This window comes from Mandrillus leucophaeus, unplaced genomic scaffold (genome assembly GCF_000951045.1).
Source record: "Mandrillus leucophaeus isolate KB7577 unplaced genomic scaffold, Mleu.le_1.0 Scaffold434, whole genome shotgun sequence".
NCBI classification, from domain to species: Eukaryota; Metazoa; Chordata; class Mammalia; order Primates; family Cercopithecidae; genus Mandrillus; species Mandrillus leucophaeus.
In genome coordinates, this window is record NW_012104632.1 from 1,835,034 (window position 1) to 1,856,195 (window position 21,162).

General features: G+C 44.3%; 1 protein-coding gene across 3 annotated transcripts in view; it reads left to right on the forward strand.

Annotated features, from left to right (window-relative positions):
* The window catches only part of DOCK9 (dedicator of cytokinesis 9), a 184,794-nt gene that overhangs the window by 7,763 nt on the left and 155,869 nt on the right, over positions 1–21,162 (forward strand). For all 3 annotated transcript variants that reach the window (XM_011993804.1, XM_011993805.1, XM_011993806.1), the window contains exon 2: positions 15,164–15,280. In XM_011993804.1, the coding sequence (XP_011849194.1) occupies positions 15,164–15,280 (117 nt within the window). The remainder of the gene's footprint in view (positions 1–15,163; positions 15,281–21,162) is intronic.

Genomic DNA, 21,162 nt, shown 5'->3' on the forward strand with positions numbered 1-21,162 from the left:
TCTCAAAAACAAAATACAAAACAACACAGCCCACAGAGATAGTTGTTAATTATCTGCTTAAAAGCCTTCTCTGACTCTTCCTTTACAGAGAAAGCAAAGCATGGCTTCCTTGATTCACAGAGGCTGACCCTGAATTTGCCTGCTAACCTTATCTCCTGCAGCCTCCAAAATGTGCCCTCACCCTGGCTTTCCAGCCTTCCTTCCACCTGGGGTGCTTTCACACCTGGGCACAGCTCTGCCTTTGCCTGGCATGCACTGCACTGGATAAAAGGATAAAATCCTCATTTATGCTTCAAGCCCCAGCTCACGTGCCAGCTTCTTTGGGAAACCTTTACAAACCCTCTCCACACATTTCCCAGAAGACTGTGTGCTCCTGTAGCCCATCGTGGCATCGTCGTTCCAGCCTGCTGTCAGGCATCTCTGCTTTGTTGTGGTGAAGGTTTGTACTCCACTCTCCCTCACTAACAAGGTTTCTGCCTAACAGGAACCACTCAAGTGGTTTTGTTTTCTTTGTATTCGATCTCTGATACAATGTGAAAGGTTTTGTTGTCGTTGTTGTTTTTTCCTCCTGCTTCTCAGCATGGTCCTGGTGACTCTTTGGGGAATGTGTAGGCAAAAAAAGGTTGCAGAAAGGGCCTACAGGAAAGACTAGATCTGAAAATCATTCACATTTTCATTCGCCTGTCTCCCACCTGCAAAGGTTTAGCCACCAATAACCGAATGTCTTGAATTGCCAAAAACTAGAAAGGGACGCAAGTAGAGGAACTTGCTTGACTTACATGTGATGTGGGTATCGTGCCCCTTCACTCTCCTGTGCATCTGTGATTTTGATCTCTATTAAAAAGTTGGTGAACATTTTATGAGAGTACTTTTGTGTATAGAAGTGCAAACATAGGTTCCCAGAGTCAAACCCCTTCTTGTTCCTCTCAGCCAGCACCCCTTTCTGTTGTCAGTACCTCTTCTTCCTGGCAGCCGTACCTGAAACCCTAACATCATCTTTGATGGTCATAGTACACTTGGAAAAATCACCGTGTGACATTATCACAACAGCTTCTCAGTAAATTGATTATATCTGGAAAAGGTGGAGATCCACAAGATACAGGCAAAGAAGATGGCTCTTCCAGGGAGAAAGAGTTCAGAAAGGTGGGGCCTATTAAAGTCACAGGAGAATGTGGTCCACTGCTTTATAGAACCAAGACTAGACCTAACTTTTATCTCTCATGCGGTATTTTTTCCTAACTCTTGTCTGCCCAAGTGAAAATTTCAGGAAGCGGACTGTCTTTTGTTTTGCCATGAAGTTTAAAAAATTACCTGTATATTAAAATTTCTTACAGTCTATAGTAGTGCTGTCTAGTAGAAATACAACATGAACAATATCTATAATTTCTTCTCTGTTAGTTTTTGAGACAGAGTCTCGCTCTGTCACCCAGGCTGCAGTGCAGTGGAGTGATCTCAGCTCACTGCAACCCAGGCCTCCCGGGTTCAAGCAATTCTCATGCCTCAGCCTCCTGAGTAGCTGAGATTACAGGTGTGTGCCACCACACCTGGCTGGTTTTTGTATTTTTGGTAGAGACAGGGTGAAACATGTTGGCCAGGCTGGTCTTGAACTCCTGGCCTCAAGTGATCCCCCCCACCCCGCCTCAACCTCCCAAAGTGCTGGGATTATATGCAGCCACCACACCCGACCAAATTTAAAAGTTTCTAGTAGCCAAGTTAAAATGAAAAGAAACAGGTGTAACTAATTTTAGTAATATAATTTTAACCCAATATTTCCAAAATATTACTATTTCAATTTTGAATTTTTATGAAAAAAATCAAGGTATTTTATATTTCATTTATCGGATGTCATTGACATTTGGTGTCTGTTTTATGCCTGTAGCACATCTGAATTTGCAATCGTCACTTTTTTTTTTTTTTTTTTTTAGACGGAGTCTCGCTGTGTCCCCCAGGCTGGAGTGCAGTGGCACGATCTCGGCTCACTGCAAGCTTCGCTTCCTGGGTTCACACCATTCTCCTGCCTCAGCCTCCTGAGTAGCTGGGACTACAGGCGCCCACTACCGCGCCCGGCTAATTTTTTGTATTTTTAGTAGAGACAGGGTTTCACCGTGGTCTCGATCTCCTGACCTTGTGATCCGCCTGCCTCGGCCTCCCAAAGTGCTGGGATTACAAGCGTGAGCCACTGCGCCCAGCCAGAATCGTCACATTTTAAGTGCTCAGTAGTCACCTGTGGCTAGTAGCTACCACATTGATCAGTGCAGGTTTATACTTACACATTCTTTAGCTTAAAAACCTCAAACCAAAAAGCTGTCATTTTGTGGGGGAGTCACTGGATAAGGAAAAATATTTGTGATTTTTTTTTTCTGTAGGAAAAAAATTACATGATTTAAATGTGAGTTTTCCTTACAAAGGTCATGCCTTGAAATATTTGATGGTAATATATATTGCATACTACTTAATGGCATTAATATGTGTCAAGGCATTTAAACCCGGTTCTTTGGAAAGATTTAGTATTTTGGAGTATGATTTTTTATATTTTTGAAGTGGAAAATGACTTTTTCCTGGAAGGGACTCTGCGTTTTATCTCTGCTGTAGTGAGATTGTAAAGCCTGGGTAGTTCAGTGCCTGGCAGATCTCAGAGTGGGGAGAATTTCCCTCCTCCCTGGTGACGTGGCGCCTGAAGCATCCCCATGTGGAATCATGTTCAGCATTTCTCATATAAAGAGGAACAGAAGCACTGGAGAGGCACTTCTGGTTCTAGAAATCTGAAATTCCATCATGCTTACTGTTCATGTGTGATGGGGAAGGTCCTGGTCTTGGGGCCAGGAGACCCAAGGATCACCATCTGTGTGACCTTCAGTAAACCATCTAATTCCTCTAAGCGTCAGTTTCCTCATCAGTGAAATGGCGTTGATGCAACCATACAGTGGTGGGAAGGTTTAATGAGACAGTATGCGAGTAATTCAGCAAAAGTATGTATATTATAGGGGTAAAATTCTATTGAATGTGAACTACACATAACTGTGTATGGTCCTCACCACCACCATTTGGTGAGTTCGTGCTCTGTCCAGACACTACATATTGAACCCTGTCAATAACCTGGTGATAATGATAACAGAAATTATTACTTTTCCCATCTTTAGATGCCAGTATGGAGATTAAAAGGTTAAATAAGCAACTTGTCCAAAGGCCACATAGCCAATAGGCAGTGAAGCCAGGATTTTTTTGAGAATACGTTTTAATATGAAATTCTCAAACATACACAAAAGTAGATGGACTAGTGGTGGTTCTCAAACATGAATGGGCACCAGAATCATCTGAAGGGCTGGTTAACACAGACTGAGGCCCCAACCCCAGAGCTTCTGACTCCTTGGGCCTGGGGTCAATGTGTGTTTCTTTTTTTTTTTGAGACGGAGTCTCGCTCTGTCGCCCAGGCTGGAGTACAGTGGCCGGATCTCGGCTCACTGCAAGTTCCGCCTCCCGGGTTTACGCTTCTCCTGCCTCAGCCTCCCGAGTAGCTGGGACTACAGGCGCCCGCCACCTTGCCCGGCTAGTTTTTTTGTATTTTTTTTTTAGTAGAGACGGGGTTTCACTGTGTTAGCCAGGATGGTCTCGATCTCCTGACCTCATGATCCGCCTGTCTTGGCCTCCCAAAGTGCAGAGATTACAGGCTTGAGCCAGAATGTGTGTTTCTAACATGTTCCAGGTGATGCTGATGCTGGCCCAGGACCAAGCTTAGAGAACCATTGTACTGATGTAATGAACCCCTGTATACCTGTCACCACCTCTGGCGGTAATTCACATTTTTGGGACTAGGATTGAAACTCTAACTCCCAACACCTGCCCTTTACTGGTGTCTATACTGCCTGCCTGGCAGTGGAGTTTGCAGAAACTGTTTTGTGAACTATTTGTTATGAATATTCCATTCCCTATCCCCAATATCATAAAATAAGTAGCTTAAAGTAAGTTGTTTTGAAATCTGACTAAATCTGGCTTTTAGAGCCTTTTAGCTTAATTACTGGCCCTCTTCATTTCAGAATTCCAAAAATAGTTTTTATTGACCTAGGAAGAATTAACAATTTTAGGTCATAATGCTAAAAAAGGAAGAAAAATGCCTGGAAGAGTCTACAGTCTAGATTTGAGATAGAATTATTTATACAACTATGATAGCACATCTTTTTCTTTTTTGATTTTATTTCTTTTCACATGTGAAAAAAATAGGCAGAATTAGAAGCCAAGGCTACTGTATGTGTGTGAGAGACACATGCTGGACCCACCGCAGGCGCTCTACCTGTTCCCTTTTCACCCTTCCGGGCCTGGAGTTGGCCCATGCCAGTATCAGGGTAGGGAGAAGACACGTGAAACACTGCACTTGCAAGGGAGCTGCTCCCGTCCCACCTAGCTCTCTCCTCATGTGACTCCCTGGGCACAGGACGTGGAGAAGTCTCCTAAATTCCTGTCTTGTCTTCCTCTCCTCATTGACATTCTCGGCAGCATCCCCAGCGAGCACAGCTGATGGCAGGCTGTTGAGGAGTTGTGTAGGTTTTCCTTAATTGGTATTATTATTCCTGTCTTTCTTATTATTTCCTTTTCTATTATCATGTTTCTCTTACCCATTTCAGGTGCTATTGATTTGACAAAATCAGATTTTGTCAGATTTGTCAAATCTGTATAACTGCTGTTTAACAACATCGTGTTAGTGTTTATAATATAAAAAACTGAATTCACAAATGTCTAATTGTTGGTATTAGTCTGTTCTTAGGATAACACCACATTGGAGCATGAAAAATATATTTAGATGTCTGGGAGTTTGGTGTTTCTTATGCATTCTTCCAAATATTCTCCAAAGCATTAACTGCTTTTGAGCTTATTTCTAAATCTAAGTTTAGATAAGGTTTCCTTTTTCCTCCAGTATTTAGATTACATGTGTATGCGTCAATGAAAGTGCAAAATTAAAATGTAGGCATCGTTTTAGTAGGAGCTGAGACAAGATCCTGGGCCAGGGCTCAGGAGGTTCCTCCTGGGACGCCGGGACAGTCCCTAAACTCCCAGGCTCTTGGGTTTCCCAATGTGTAAAATGAGAAGACTGGACTGGATAATCTCAAGTTCTGATGTTTGCGCAAGCTTGTAGTGCTAGATAAAAGCTTTTAAGCTGTATCACTGAACCTGTAGTACCTTTTAAAAAGCATGCTTTCAAACAGATCATTGTTCCTACAGACACTCCTGAGCGTCTGGAGAAGAACATATACTACTGAATGACAGTGGGATTCTATCTTGATTATCACCATCTCCTAGTTGTAATGTCCTGAGTCAGGGACAGAAGAGCATGTCTGTGACAAGCTAATGGAGGGCATCTTCCTTCCACTGCAGGAGGACGTGGGACCTACCTCTGTGTCTCTCAGCTCCTCCTCCTGTTTGCTGGCTTCCTGAGGGCCCTTCCTACTGTGGCTCTACCTGCCACTCTGGCCTCGTCTCTCCCTGCAGGCTTTCGCACATGTAGGTGCCCCACGTGAGCTAATCATTGATTAGCTCAAATGAACACTATTCCAATATTTGCTTACTTTAGAGGAGAGACTGAGGGCTGTATGGGCGAAGGTGGAGCAGGGGTCCTTGTGAGGAGTGTTGCTCCAGTGTTATCCACCCTTGCAGAGGAAGCAGAGTGGGAGGGCGCTGGCCCATCCGGTGCTCCTTGAGCACGTCCATCTGGGAGGCCCGCTGCTCACCTCAGGTAGCGGCTGTGTGGAGTCTCTTTTCAGAAGGGCTTTCTCGTAAGTATGGTTTTCCCCATGACCTTGGATTTCCAGTGGTGCTAGAGCATCTGTGGAACTGGGACCCCAAGCCCCCTTTATGCACCCTTATCCAGCTATTCCAAACTCCTCGCTACTTCCAGAGCTCACCATGCTCAGGGAGAATTTAGCATGAAGCGCATGAAGCTTAAGTTTCAGGATCCCTTTCAAGGCACTGGAAGAGATTCCAGCAATTTTATATCTATTAGTTTGTTGTTGTTTTTTTTAACCTCACTGTAATTGTATATGTTTCAGGCCCTACAGAGTCTACTTCCATCCAGACACATGCTCCCTGGTGTCTCAATTTTCTCTGCAGGGAATCCTCAATCTGCCCTGAATCCTGGCTGGCTTGTTCATCTCATTGATCAGCTCCAGGAACCTCCTTTAAGAAGCACCCCACATCATTGGGGTCATTCAACACACAGTTATTGAATGCTTCTGCTATGCTGGGTGCTGTTCTAGGTGCTGGAGACAGCAGTGAATACATAGGGCTGTCTTGCCCTCATGGAGCTTATAATCTAGCTGAGCAGAGGTTGGGTTCCTTCTAGTGGGCCAGATGCCAGTCCTGGTCCCTGCTGCTGTCATTCATTCTGCTGATTGTTCACACGTGTGCCTTCCCTCTGACTGTCAGCTCCCTGGGGTGGGGCTGTGTTCTTTTTATCTGGATGTCTCTGGCACAGCGCATGTGAACCAACTCAGTGAATACCTGTGGAGAGAGGGAACTCATACTGCTCATCCCATGTGTACACAAGGAAGGGAGGCGGCTGTTATTTTCCTGTGCCCACTCTACTTATAGGAAAATGAGGATCCTTCCTGCAAATTTGACAACTTCAAGAAGTTCCTGGTGGGGTTAAGTAGTGAGAGTCGTGTGCACGATGGGAGTGCAGGAAAGCTTGTATGGCCCACACCTGTGAGCATGTGGCTTCAGAAGCCCCTTTCTGTTGCAAGCTGCCATCTCCCCATTCCCATCCCCAGCAACAGTACTGGTGTCCTGGTAGCAACGTTGAGAAGCGCTTTGAAAATGGACCAACTTTATCTCAGCCTATCAAGTAGCTTTTATAGCCATGCAGATAAATCAAGGAAGTCCTAAATTCTTTATAAGCAGAAATGACAAATTTCTCATTTCTTAAAATAGCTCCAAGAGTTGCCATTTAGTTTGCTATTTCAAGAAGTGGCATTTGGGATTTCAGCTCTTGTTAACATTTAATCACCAGAGACTCAAGGACAAGAAATGACTGGAAAGTTCATTTGAAGCTATCACGTCTGAGGCAAGAGCAGTGAAATTGCTTTGCTCTTTGGAGCTTAGCTCTTCCCATGGTTTTTGAGGTTTTGTACATGTTTGGCCAGAACTGAACTCAGTTTGTGGGCTCACATTGTGCAGGTCTGCTGGATCCAGAGGAATCTCATTTTCCTGGCGCTGAGAACATTTCCTGCTTCTGATTGCCTTTTGATCTGGAATTTCAATTTGCATGATGTTGGGCTGCCAGACCCTAAGCAGCAAATGCTGTGGGAGGGAGGGAGTTCCGAGAGATTGAAGGGTGGGGGGGTCATGGTGGGGCCTTGTGGAGTCCTGCTTTCTGGCCCCCATGGGTGGTGTAGGGAAGTGTGATTGCTAGAGGTGCGCCATGCTGCCCGCTGCCATGGGGACTGACAGGGCCTTGGTATCAGTGGCTCACCTGTGTCCATGTTGTCCCTTGAGATGAGGAGCTCTTTCTCCCCAACCACTCTGATGATGCCACATAACTCTCTGTGAGCAGTGTCCCATGGGGTGTCCTGCCTGCCTGCTGTCTTCCTCACAATCCAAGATCCTGCTGCTGTCATGGAGCTGCGCTAATGGGAGGGGGTCAGGAGTGCTTTCCTCTGTCGCCCACCCGCAGCTGTGGTTCTTCTCCGCTGGCACACACCGCAGCAATACTCAGTCCCGTCTACAGTATAAGCAGCTGTCTGTTTCCTTTGGGCTCAGCCCCTGAATTTCAGTGTCTGCGATGCAGTTTTCTCTATGTTGGGTCATTATTTGTCTTCCTTTGTGCATGTCCCTACCATTATTGCCTATTTTATTTTGTATGTTTCTGGAGGTCGAGGAAAGTTTTTTTTTTTTCTTTAAAAAACCTGTCATGCGCTGGGCGTGGTAGCTCACGCCTGTAATCCCAGCACTTTGGGAGGCCGAGGTGGGCAGATCATGAGGTCAGGAGATCGAGACCATCCTGGCTAACACTGTGAAACCCCATCTCTACTAAAATAAAAAAAAAATTAGCCGGGCGAGGTGGCGGGCCCCTGTAGTCCCGTTACTCGGGAGGCTGAGGCAGGAGAATGGCGTGAACCCAGGAGGCGGAGCTTGCAGTGAGCCGAGATTGTGCCACTGCACCCCAGCCTGGGCAACAGAGTGAGACTCCGTCTGAAAAAAATAAAAAATAAAAAATAAATTAAAAAGACAAAAAACAACCTGTCATGCAGCAACGTATTTAATAATATGAATAACTCAATTTATTATAATATGTGTTTACAGTTTGCAAGGTTCTGCCTTTTCCATGCATTGACCTAGTTGAGTCCAGCCACAGCCCCAGGTGACTGCACAGCTCGGCTTTCCTTACCATGCTACCATCCTCTTCAGCATTCGTGTGGACACATGACCCTATCAGGGCAGAGTAAGGTTTTGTGAGGGACCTTTCAACATTTGAGGGACCAAATGTTGAAAAGTAATTCAACATTTGAAAACAAAATAAGGCATGGAGGTGAACATTTATTTAGAATTTAAAAAGAAATAAATTTTAAAAAGCTAACCCAAGCCATAAACACCAGAAATCCAGGGAAACAACACATTTTTATCAATGAACCTCTTGATACACCTCCATACTTCTTCCCTACAGTTTTGGGGCTTCATATTCTTTTATTGCCTCTTCAAATGATCATGATTTTGTATCATCATTCTTCGTCGCAAGAACAGATCAGTGTTTCCCTTGGCGTGATTAGTCCAAATTTATATTTTATTATTGGGAGTTTAGAAAAGTTTCTTCTAGTTCCACAACATCTGGGAATGTCACAGGAATTTTTAGGATTGGAAAAGCTTCTGTTAGGTTTCTTTTGTATGTAAGCAATGCAGTTTGGGGGCATTCTTAGTTTGTGCAATGGCTAATCTTACATACCGCCAAGTAGTCCTGGGGCCACATACCTTAGAACAAGGTGACATGGCCTCCCATTCTCTGCGTCATGACATTGGGTGGACACAGCAGGCACGTTCCTGGAAATCTTCTAAGCCAAGGTGCCCAGCAACAATGGAACTGTACAAGAACCACTGGCAAGCTCTGTTAGCCCCACAGGACGTGTCCCTGGGGCCTGAGTGGGATGCTGAGGGTGGCAAAGATAACAAGACTCAGCCCTGCCCTGAGGCACTGATAGTGGAGCTGAGTGTTCGCAGGTCACAGCAAGCCAAGGACTGTCATGAGAGGCATCCCAGGACTGCTGCTAAGTAAGGATGTGGCAGCAAGGCGCCAAAGGCCACCTTTGCGGGGAGGAGGGAGGTAGTGCCCCAGTTCTGTGTGAAGTGCTATATGCCTGCCTGGGGCTAGAGCAGCTCTGCTTTAACTTTTTTGCCACGTTGCCACATTTGCTTTCTTCGTAGACCGTCGGCCAAGGGGCTGTAGGACTGCGACAGGTGTAGAGGTGGGAGGGGCACATTATGCCTGTAGAGGGAGTGACTGGAGCTGGCTCATGGCAGAAACAGTGGATGCAGCATTGCCTCTTTGCTGGGCCCCTGGCTTACCATGAGACCGGAAACCTTGCATCTGCCTAGCTAAGGCGGGGCTCTGTTCTCAGGGTAGGCTTTTGTCCACCTGAAGAATTCTCATTCTTCTTCGCTCTCTCCAAGCATTCCTTCCTTAGTAAAGCGAAGAAACTTCACAGTCCATGGAGGGCAGTGGGCTTGGCCTTAGCTCTGCATTTAACTTCTCCCAGTACCTCTCTTTACGATGAGCTAAATGTTTACAGGCCTGGCTCTTCCACTAGCCCAGGGCTTCTTCGACTCAGTTCCACATGACCACTTTCCAGGGAATTACAGCCCTCCCCTCAAAGCTGCGTATACAATCATAGAAAGCAAAGAATGTATACAGTTTTCGTGGGGAGAGGATCCAGGCTCTCAAAGGGGTCTGTAACCTTGAGGAGGCTCGGGACCGGCCTTGTTTCTTCTTCCTCCCTGAAATTGAAAATTCTAATGTAGTTCCTGGGGCATCATGATTGATCAGGGATTTTCCAGAATCCCCTGTTCAAGCATAGGTGACTGGTCCCTGCTCCTGGAGCTCCTGACTTGGCTCTGGACTGGGGCCTCAAAATTTGCGTTTGTAACCAGTTCCCAGGCGATGCTGAATCACCAGTTCCTGGGAGCCCACTTTCAGAACCACTGTTGTGGACTATTTGTGGACTGAAAGTACTACCGCCCTCTCCCTTTCTGATTTCACAGGAAGCCTGAGGAATGAATGTTCATAGATAAGGACTTGCGCCTCCACATGACGCGGAAAGCTGAAGGACTTGTGTATAGACCGAGTTAGAATTTTATACACTATAAAAGCAGCAGTCACCAGTGTGTATGCTCTGAATGTCGTGGGCTTGGGAGTCAGCCAGGCCCCACCATGCTTAGGGAGAAACAGCATCCTGAAATATTCACAGTTCAAACTGATGACTTCTCAGGGTTTCAAAACACGATGGTGCTGATGGCTCCAGAGCAGCTCCACCAACAACCATGGTCAATTTGGGTAATTCTGGTTTTCTTTTGAAGATAGAAAATTAAGAACTTCTCCCTTGGAAGTCTGTCACCAGGGGAAGAATTGAACTTGAGCATGTTGTGATAGCTTTAAAACCAAGGCTGTGTGCCAGATCTGTGCCAAGCCTCATTCTTACAAATAATAGCAGGAACCGGCAGTCTGGTAATTAGCCTACATCATTTTGCCGTTAGTGTGACGTTCTTGTCACTAATCATGTCGCAGGCCAATCAGTTCCTTACGCTTGTGGGCTGTCCCCGCCTCCATGCCCCACCAGCACCTGGAAAAGCTTAGCAGGGCTGAAGAACAGTGAACAGCTGCCACCAGTGAATCATAGTTTAAAAAGAGTTGAAAATAGGCGATTATCCTCTTAACCCACAATTTAGTGGATGCAGTGGTGTGACTTCCCACAGATCCACCTCCAAGTCTCCTAAGTCCCTTTCTTCTGCCATTTCTGTCTTTGGTTTCCTCCCCAGGGTGCCTCCATCCCTGCCTCTCTTTTCCGTTTCCTCCCCTGCATCTCCTTCTGTTCCCTTTGCCTCTCTCCCTCACCAGTTTCCATTCTCCAGCCTTTCTCCTCTGATGGTTTCTTTCTTTTCCCCATCAAAGGACACCTGTAGAAGGGAGGCATTGTGCCTGGTCTTTTTGCCTTGTTCTTACCTCAGGCAGCATGTGACCACTCCCATGCTAGGGAGTGAGTCATGTGTCCTGGAATCAGTCATGTGTCCCGAAGTGCTTCCAGCAGCTGCTAAAGACCTCTGCCCTATGAGGTCACTAGGAGTTCTTTCATTAAGTGACCTGAGTTAGGATTTGTACAAGTTGAAAATTTTCGCAGTCCCTGATACATGTTAATCCTTCATGAGATTTCTCTTATTGTTCAGTCAGTACCATGAGTTTTCCTGGTCATGGTACTGCATGACCAGTCTTTAACAGAAATGTTGGCTTATAAACTCCCCTTCACACATTTACTATGGTTGAGTATTGCTAAGCACACATTGTTCAAAGGGTAGCCTAGTATAGGAGAAGAAAGAGTTCTGTTTAACAGAAGACTGCGTCCTGTCCCAGTCCAGTCCTGCTGGGTACTTGGTGGGACACTTGTAGCAATTAGCTCAACTTGGGATCCTCAGTTTCCAGTCTCAGTTGTTGAGTGGTAATTGTGATCAGTGAAAACACCTTGAAAGTTACACTTTGTCACACAAAAGCAAGATAGTAGCCACAACGTTGCATCCTTTCATTAGATACCTCCAAGATACACCTTGGGGGGAAACAGAAATTCATCTAATTAAAGTATTATTTGGTGCCCTAAATACATGAAACTGACCCATGAATATTTTTATTATCAAACATTTTAAGCAACCCAAGTTTATTCAGATAGGTGCGAAAAAAATCATTAAATACGTTAAGAGTTGTAAACATGTATGTATCTTATATGTCCAGAGACAGGAAACACATCAGTAATTGAACATGGAAAATTAATATAAAGAATTACTAAATTGGTGAAAGGGGATTAACTCTATTAGGGGGTAAAGTTAACTCTAAATCAGGCTGTGCCCTTGGGCAAAATCTGGCTGCTGCCTGTTTTTATAAATAAAGTTTTATTGTAATACTGCCATGCCCATGTGTGTACTTATTGTCTGTGGCTGCTTTTGTGCTGCAATGGCAGAGTTCACCAGTTGTGACAGAAACTGTAAGGCTGGCAAAGTCCTTTACACAAAGAGTTTCCGACTCCTGCTGTAAGGATACAAGAAGAGTAAATGCGGGAACAGAGATCCCCAAGGAAGGAACAAACTGGGAAGAGCCTGTCACCCCTACCCAAGGCAGAGATTCAGGCCTCGCTGGAGAGTGTGGTTGTGGCCCAGGGATGGTGGCTGGTGGCTAAGGTTGCTGAGGTGCTGTGGGCTGGAGCTGGTGGGCAGGGAGCCACCCACTGGGGGGAAGCTGCTGAAGCGGTGGCAGCAGGGCTGTTTAGATGGCTGCCCACAGGGATGCCAGTCCAGCTTCTTGGAGGGCATGCCCTGCTGTAGGAACAAAGTCAAACAAAATCCCAAATCTAATAGCATTGGCACCTGGGAACAGCCCATTCTCAGCAGTGTCCCTCCACGCCCCTCCCTGTCCAGGACTCACAATGCACCTCTGCCTTCCGACAGTCTGAAGAATCATGGGCCTTACCTGGGGAGAGTGGAGCCAAGGGCCCTGTGCAAAGGGGGCTGTACCCAGCTGAGGATTCAGCCCTGCCCAGCCTGTGCCTGTGCCTGTGCCTGGGCAGGCAGCTGGGGCTGTCACGAAAGAGTCCCCCTGGCCTGTGGTTATGGGGTAGCCACCATGTAAGCCAGGGAGAACATGGTGTCTACCCAGTCTGCAGTGTTGGTCCATCTGACCTCTTTGTAATGGAATTTTAGAAAGTTATGTGCATATTTGGGTTTTATTAGGAATATGGTTACGGTTCCTAGGGAAAATGTTATTAATCATGACATCCATTCATTTTGCCAACAAGCATTTATTGACTGGTTACTCTGTGCAGTGTGACAAAAGAGTGAATCTTTTTTTTTAATTAAAATAGTTTGAAAAATATTTTCTGGGCAATTCTTATTTAAAAATAATTTGTATAAAGTTTTTTTTGTCTTTTTTGAATGTAAAAACAGTTTACCATTACCAACATTTTACTATATAGCTTTAATTTTTTGGGCTTTGCATAGTTTTAGTCTCTGTCCACATAACACGTATTTTACTTAATTATAATAATTGCATACTCGTTTGGGCATTGCTTTTTTTCTTAGCATGTCAAAACATCTTTGTAGAGTCTCGTTAAATCAAGTAATTGGAGTTAAGTATGAGCATGTATCTGTATAACAGGCAAAGCAAGTTGACTGCTACTTCAGACAACTCCAGAATCTCAGCAGCTGAACACAGTAGGTGTTTCAGTTCTTGCTCCTGGGGCATTTCAGTGCCTGTTTGAGCAGGCAGTCTTCTGTAAGGGGATTCAGGACCCAGACTCTTTCCATCTTAGGCTCCATCCTTTCCTCAGGCCACCCAGTTCAGTGTTGGATCCTGTGTGCGTGGCTGCAGAGGGAAGGGGGAGGGGCCACATGGAAGCCTTTTGTGGGCCCAGATGAGGCAGTGGCCACATCTTTTCTACTCGAATACAATTGGTTAGAAGACAGTCACGTGGGCACACCAAACCATGAGGAGGCTGGGAAATGTGGTTCACCTGTATTGGAAAGGAGACAGGTTTTGGAAACAAATAGCAAGCCTCAGTCACAATTGCCAATTTAGATGCCACATACCAAATATCTTTAATATACTTCTTCTATACAAATTGTCGTTTTTAATACATGAAGCATTTATTGAGATTGTGTATATCAGGTGATTATAGTTTCAAAAATAATCTTCTAGTAACTGTTGATATAATGGACTTAGTTACTTTTTTTTTTTTTGAGATGGAGTCTTACTCTGTCACCCAGGCTGGAGTGCAGTGGCGTGATCTCAGCTCACAGCAACCTCCGCCTCCCCAGTTCAAGCAATTCTTGTGCCTTGGCCTCCCTAGTAGCTGGAATTACAAGCATGTGCCACCACGCATGGCTAATTTTTATACTTTTTGTAGTGAAAGGGTTTCACCATGTTGGCCAGGCTGGTCTCTAACTCCTAACCTCAGGTGATCCACCCATCTCGGCCTCTCAAAGTGTTGGGATTACAGGCGTGAGACACTGCGCTTGCCCTGGACTTAGTTACTTCTGATAACATCTTCTATATGCCTATTTTAGCATTTGGCATCCTATAATATAGTTAGTTGAATATGTATCTTTATCCCTGACCTAGCCCAGTCAATGCCTCGTATGTGGAAAGTGAGCCATAAACAAGGTGGCAGTGACTGGCGATAGATAAAGGGATTTTAACCAAGAAATCTAACTTTGGAAATAGCTAGAAAAGCCATATTCTCTTCTTCCCTAGTTACTCGTTACCTCTTTCTCATGCTCAGTGCATGCTAGGAATGGACGTCCCCATCCCCTAGGATTTGCCCATGAGCCCCGGTTTAAGTAGTACCTGCCCCCCTGGCTCTGACCCAGCTGCTTGCCTGGTTTGGGCTCAGCTCATTATCTTTCTACCTTTGGGTATTACGTATTAAGTATAGGTATCTGGGGATAGGGAGGGATATTTTGAGACTCAGAGAAAGGTGTCTTGGAGCCTTGTCTGAAATAATGAGTCCTGTGCATACATTTAGGCCCTGGGCCAAGAAGGGATGCTATTGTGGCTGGAGCCATTCTGGGCATCTGACCTTGACTGCCAGGCCGTGGCTGGACACCTAATCAGGGCGGCTCTGGCAGACTCTAAGGCTTGGAAGGGGACATATCTAGTCAGGGATGACCCAAGAAATGATTGGAAGCTCCACCAGAATGCAGAGCTTCCTTTGTGTTTAAATAACTGAACAGGCATCACTCTGTGTAGCAGGACACCATCCAGCATTTTTTTGTCCCTTTGGAAACAACTCTTATTTCTGTTTCTTTCTGATAGCAAAACTAGCATACTCTAATTGTAGAAAATACAAAACATAGAGTAGAGCATATTAAGTTCTTTATCTTAAGAAATGGCATTTGTTTATGAGAATGTCTTGCTTATCTTTTCACCTTCCAGGCAAAGCCAAAGCTAATTGAGCCACTCGACTATGAAAATGTCATCGTCCAGAAGAAGACTCAGATCCTGAACGACTGTTTACGGGAGATGCTGCTCTTCCCTTACGATGACTTTCAGGTAAGTAACGTTATGTTTCTATCCATAGAACCATGTGTTTGATGTTAACAAACAGTATTTTTCTATGTATTGATTTATTATTTGGTTAGTTAATTATGATTTTTTTTTTTTAAGACACAGTCTTGCTCTGTCACCTAGGCTTGAGTGCAGTGGTGCCATCTCGGCTCACTGCAACCTCCGCCTCCTGGGTTCAAGCAATTCTCCTGCCTCAGCCTCTCAAGTAACTGGGATTACAGGCATGTGCCACCATGCATGGCTAATTTTTGTATTTTTAGTAGAGACAGGGTTTTGCCATGGTGGCCAGGCTCGTCCCGAACTACTGGCCTTAAGTCATCTATCTGCCTTGGCCTCTCAAAGTGCTAGGATTACCGGCACGAGCTACCGTGCCCGGCTTAACTATGATTTTTAAAAGATGAAAATAAGATGTTATTTAAGAAAGAAAAGTTATTTTATATTCTTCCAAGCATCCTTCATGAGTTGATAATTTTTAATGGTATTAGTTTTGCATATTAATTATAAGTATGCAAAAGTGTGTGTGTGTGTGTGTGTGTGTGTGTGTGTGTGTGTGTGTGTGTGTCTTTAATAAAAGTGCTATACTCTGTCCGGGCTGATTTAGTGGGCACAAGTGGCTTTGTGTCTTTTGAGACTTGTTTTTATTTAGATTTTTTGGCCAAGTAGCTTAGAATCTTAATGATGGGCTTTGCTGGGGAGCAGTGGGAGATTTTGTCATGCATTGTTTTAGGATGGCACTTTGGGAGCCTGCCTTCAGAGGCCGTGCACTGTGTGTGGACTCCCAGCAAAGGGTTCAAGGTTAGCCAGGAATGTCCTGAAGTTTATCTCTCTAGTGTAATGTGGGTGCTATTCCTTGGAAGAAATGTGGAGGACTCAGCACAGCTCCTCCTGTGTGCTGCTGTTTCGGGCTGTGGCCTGTGGTTGAGAGACTAACAAGAAGCTGTGAGGCTGCTGAGGAGTGAGAAGGACATTCTTCCTCCAGGAAGCCCAGTGGTGTTAAATGCCTTGCAGCGAGTCACCTTGGTCCATTTGGAGGTTCTGGTTACTTTCCTTGCTCTCCTGGGACCTAATCCTGGCACTTCTTTCTTCTCTCCTATGATGCTCTTAGTTGGATGCTTCTCTACCTGATGCTGTTACCATTTAAGCCCTGTCTTTTGTGAATCGAGCTGCCTTATATTGTTTTAAGCTTCACTGATTCTTTGTTGTTTGATTCCAAAAGTGTTATATCCATGTACAAAAAGATAAATGAGAGGGAAAATTGAAATAATTGACATGAAAAGCCTCCCCACACCTTCTTTCTAATCCCACCCCACAGAACATAACTTACTGTATATAGCTCTGTGCATACTTCATTGTCTTTAGAAACTTCCATGTTAATAGCAATTGTTAAATTATGATCCTTGAAGTTTTTTTCCCCCACCAAATTTAAGAGACTCCAGCTTACAACAGAGGTGAGAATTTTCACAAATGTTCACTCTTTCTAACTTGTTAGGGATACATGGGCCCCAAAATGATTATTGTTTAGCTCTGTCCTGCAGAAAAGGAATGCCCATGGGAATGAAATTGACCATTCATGTGGTGTTGCTGCCAAAGTAACTGGCAAATGGGTTGAGGTCATGCCAAAAAATATCATGCTTTGCATACTTCATTACATGACTAAACTGCACAGGAACGGACAAATAAATGGGAATCTCTGAATGATGGCTTTTGCCTGTGATTTGGCAACAAATGAAAAGCAAAATCAAATGATTATAAATTATACTCCATGTTGACAAGATTTTCCTGTAGTGTTGTCTGAGGAAGCTAAAGGTTATCTCATATTTCTCCGAACATGAAGTATGTGTTCTTACTGGTATTAATTAGAGTAACAACTTTTTTGAGTTTGCAACCTAGAATGAAAAATTCTCTGTATGACTGAGATAAAATTGCTTAAGAAACAAACCAAAGAAACAAGATACAGTTAGTTGAGTATCATCTTATCCCAAGGGAACAGGATACTTGAATGTTTAAGGAATTGCAGAATCAGACAGTTTAAACTTTGAGAAAACTACTGTGTCCCCTTTGCTTTTAACTACTCTGGTGATACCAGATGCAAATACTCTAGGAAAGGCAAAGAACTCACTAGCATTTTGTGGGCTAAGGAGATGAGCAAATATTATTTTCTGTTTGGGGGGAAGTTTTCCTAGAGATTTAGGAGCTTGAATTTGAGCTTTGATTCTCATCACAGGAATTGCGATGGGCCCCAGTGAAGTCTGGGTACAATTATTTGTTTTCTTATAGACTCCCACTTTCTCATCAGGTAAGACTGTGTACTCTGTACTTTCTAGTTAAATTGTCTCAGTGATGTTATTAACTGTCTAATTAGCTGGATGACTGAAAGGTCTTAGCAGTGCCACAGATTCCTTCTCTCTCTGTTTTCTTAGGCAGAATAAGGGCAGACTTACTGTATTATTAGAGGCAGAGGGAACAAATTAGATCGGGAAAAGTGTTTTATTTCATATGGAAAAGTAATATCAAGTTGGTTAGGAAATGGCAGCAGCAAAACGCATGCTGAGGGGTGATTTACTGCGCTTAAATAATTAAGCAATATAAGTTAACTATTAAAATAATAGAACTTGGTGTACATTTCTGCCAAATATATTTGAAATGACAATTTACTAAAATATAAGCATGGATAGTGGTGATGCTCGTGTACATTTTTCAAGTAGGCACATGTTGATCTTGAGCTTTTACTGGTCCGATCCTAAAGGCATCTACATATTCTGTGAAAATAAGTTGTGTCAAGAAAAGATTTGCAGGTTGCATGTAGTTGCCTGAGGATGACCGAAGAGCATTTGCTACAACAACAGCAAAGAAGAGAGACATGAAGTAAACATGAATTTTTAAAAATCAAAAGAATAGGCTGGGCGCAGTGGCTCACGCCTGTAATCCCAGCACTTTGGGAGGCTGAGGCGGGCAGATCACGAGGTCAGGAGTTCGAGACCAGCCTGGCCAATATGGTGAAACCCCGTCTCTACTGAAAAATACAAAAATTAGCCAGGCATGGTGGTGCATGCCTGTAATCCCAGCTGCTCGGGAGGCTGAGGCAGAAGAATCGCTTGAAACTGGGAGGAGGAGGTTGCAGTGAGCCAAGATCGCGTCACTGCACTCTAGCCTGGGTGACAGAGCGAGACTCCATCTCAAAACAAACAAACTAACTAAAAAAATCAAAATAATAGTTCCCAGCCATCAGGATATTGATGAAGTAGGCCAGGCACGGTGGCTCATGCCTATAATCCCAGCACGTTGGGGGTCCAAGGCAGGTGGATCACCTGAGGTCAGGTGTTGGAGACCAGCCTGGCCAACATGGCAAAACCCCATCTCTACTAAAAATACAAAAATTAGCCAGGCGTGGTGGCGGGCGCCTATAATTCCAGCTACTTGGGAGGCTGAGGCAAGATAATCGCTTGAACCTGGGAGGTGGAGGTTGCAGTGAGTGAAGATCGCACCATTGCACTCCAGCCTGGGCGACAAGAGGAAAACTCCATCTCAAAAAAAAAAGAAAGGGAATATTAATGAAGTAAAGTATATGTGATCGCCATGGCCAGAAACAGGAACACCAAGGGGCCTGCAGCTGTCGCTAGCTGATGGCCCTTCTTTTTGCAGAATCAGATCCTGTTGCTTGGGGGATCTCTGCCATCTCTGCTTTGGCTTCATGGTTCTCCTTTCCAGCAGGATCTTCTCTTCTAGATCTTTCCTACCCTTTAGAGACCACTTGAAATCCCATATTGTCTGAAGCTATTTAAGTCCACAGAAACTTTTTACCCTACTCTCTCAGTTCCTTTCCTACTGCCTGTCTGCACTGTGCACATAAACACTTGAGTATGTGGTCTTGGCCCTTCACAACCTGCTTCTTAGGCTTCTTGCGTGCTGCAGGTGTCCCCCCACCCCATGCTGTGGTCCTGAGAAGGGCTGGCTTTGAGCCTCTGTCCTCCCACACACCTGCCCACCTCCACATGCATAAAATGCCTTCCTTGCTAGGTGCTAGGGTTGAATACCCATTGCTTACCTTACTAATTAGTAAAATTTTTTACAAGAATTAGGTTATTTTTCTTTGATTCATCAAGTAAATATTAATACTGTTTGGAACATGTGGCAGTCCCAGTGACTAGATTTGTAAAAGTGTTTGCAGGATCAATGATTCGGTTTGGCAGAAGTAGGTAATTTCTAAAATTAAAAAGTGCAGATAAAACAGGGACTGGAGAGTATTTTTTTTCCAGTGATTAATAAACCTTTATTTTTCTTATTGTTTTGTCATCTTACCCAGTTTATTTGGCATAAATCTGAGAACTTACTTTTTCCATGAGCAAAGTTAGAGGTAAACTTTAACACGCAGTTAGACAGAGGTAATGGTTTTTAGATTGAAAGGCTTAGGTCAAGCTGTATAAGTTGACTTGTCGCTTAAGACATGGTGAGCCTCTGTTTAACTGAAAGTCAAGCCCAGGACAACTGCCTTTTCCATCAAAGACATGGGATTTGGGTGGCAGCTGACTATTGATTTCCAGTGACGATTCTCCTTCAAGTGGAAGTATTTTTACCTGATGGTCCTGTTGGTGGGGACATTGTTAACCCTGTGATTAACCCACTGAATCTTCATCTGACTTTTAAGCTCCTTGTATCCTGACTTGTTACACAGCTTACTAATGCTTGTGCAACTATGTAAAGTGATAGAATATGAGAAAAGTAGTGATTAGTAAGAATGTTGGAAGAAATTTATGCTACCATTCATATTTCATAAAAATTAGACTTTGGTGTTTGGTGGATGGAGCTTGTATGGAAGGATAAAAAGAGCATGTTGGGCCGGGTTCGTTGGCTGTAACGTGCCTGTAACCGCAGCACTTTGGGTGACCAAGGTGGGAGGATTGCTTGAGCCTAGGAGTTCAAGACCACCTTGGACAGCACAGCAAGACCTCATCTCTACGAAAAATAAATTTAAAAAATATTAGATACTGAAAAGATCGCAGAGCAAGAGCAAAGAAAAATCCCTTTGGTTCCAGAAAATCTGAAAAAGAGGAAGGCTTATCAAGCCCTGAAAACCACTCAGGTAAAGCAGGCACTTTTAGCAAAGAAGGAGCAGAAGAAAGGAAAAGGTTCATGTTTAAGTGACTGGAATCATTCCTACATGATTCCCAGCGGCAGAAATGCAACAAGGTGCATCTCGGACAACTAGAAGTGAAACCTCATGCCTTAGAATTGCCAGATAAACATTCCTTGGCCTTTGTTTTACGCATCTAAAGAATTCATGGTGTGACTTTACTGGTGCAGAGAACCATGACAAGACTTTGCCTGAAGAAAATTTTCAGTGGTATCTTTGTAAAAGTCATCCCCCCAGAGCCTAAAAATGCTGCTTATAGTAGAACCTTATGTGACCTGGGGATTTCCAATCTGAAGTCTGTCCAAGAACTCATTTTGAAACATGGACAAGCCAAGGTCGAGAATGAGACCATCCCTCTGACAGATAACACAGTGATTGAGGAGCACCTGGGGGTTGGTGTCATTTGCCTGGGAGACCTCACTCATGAAATTGCCTTCCCAGGGAAGTATTTCTAGGAGATCTCATGGGTCTTGTGCCCTTCCCACTTCTCGGTGGCCCATCATGCTACCAAGAATAGAGTGGACTTCCTCAAGGAGATGGGCTCACCTCGTTATTGGGGTGAACACATCAATCAGCTCATCCACCAGCTGAACCTGATCCAGAATATCTGAAAGCACAGTGTAGTGGAAGCACGTGTTTTGGGTTTTTTTGGAATTATTACCAAGTGTCTTCAGAAAAGATTATTTCCTGCTTAATCTTCAAAAACCGGAAAGGAAGGGTCAAAGAAAAGACAGTC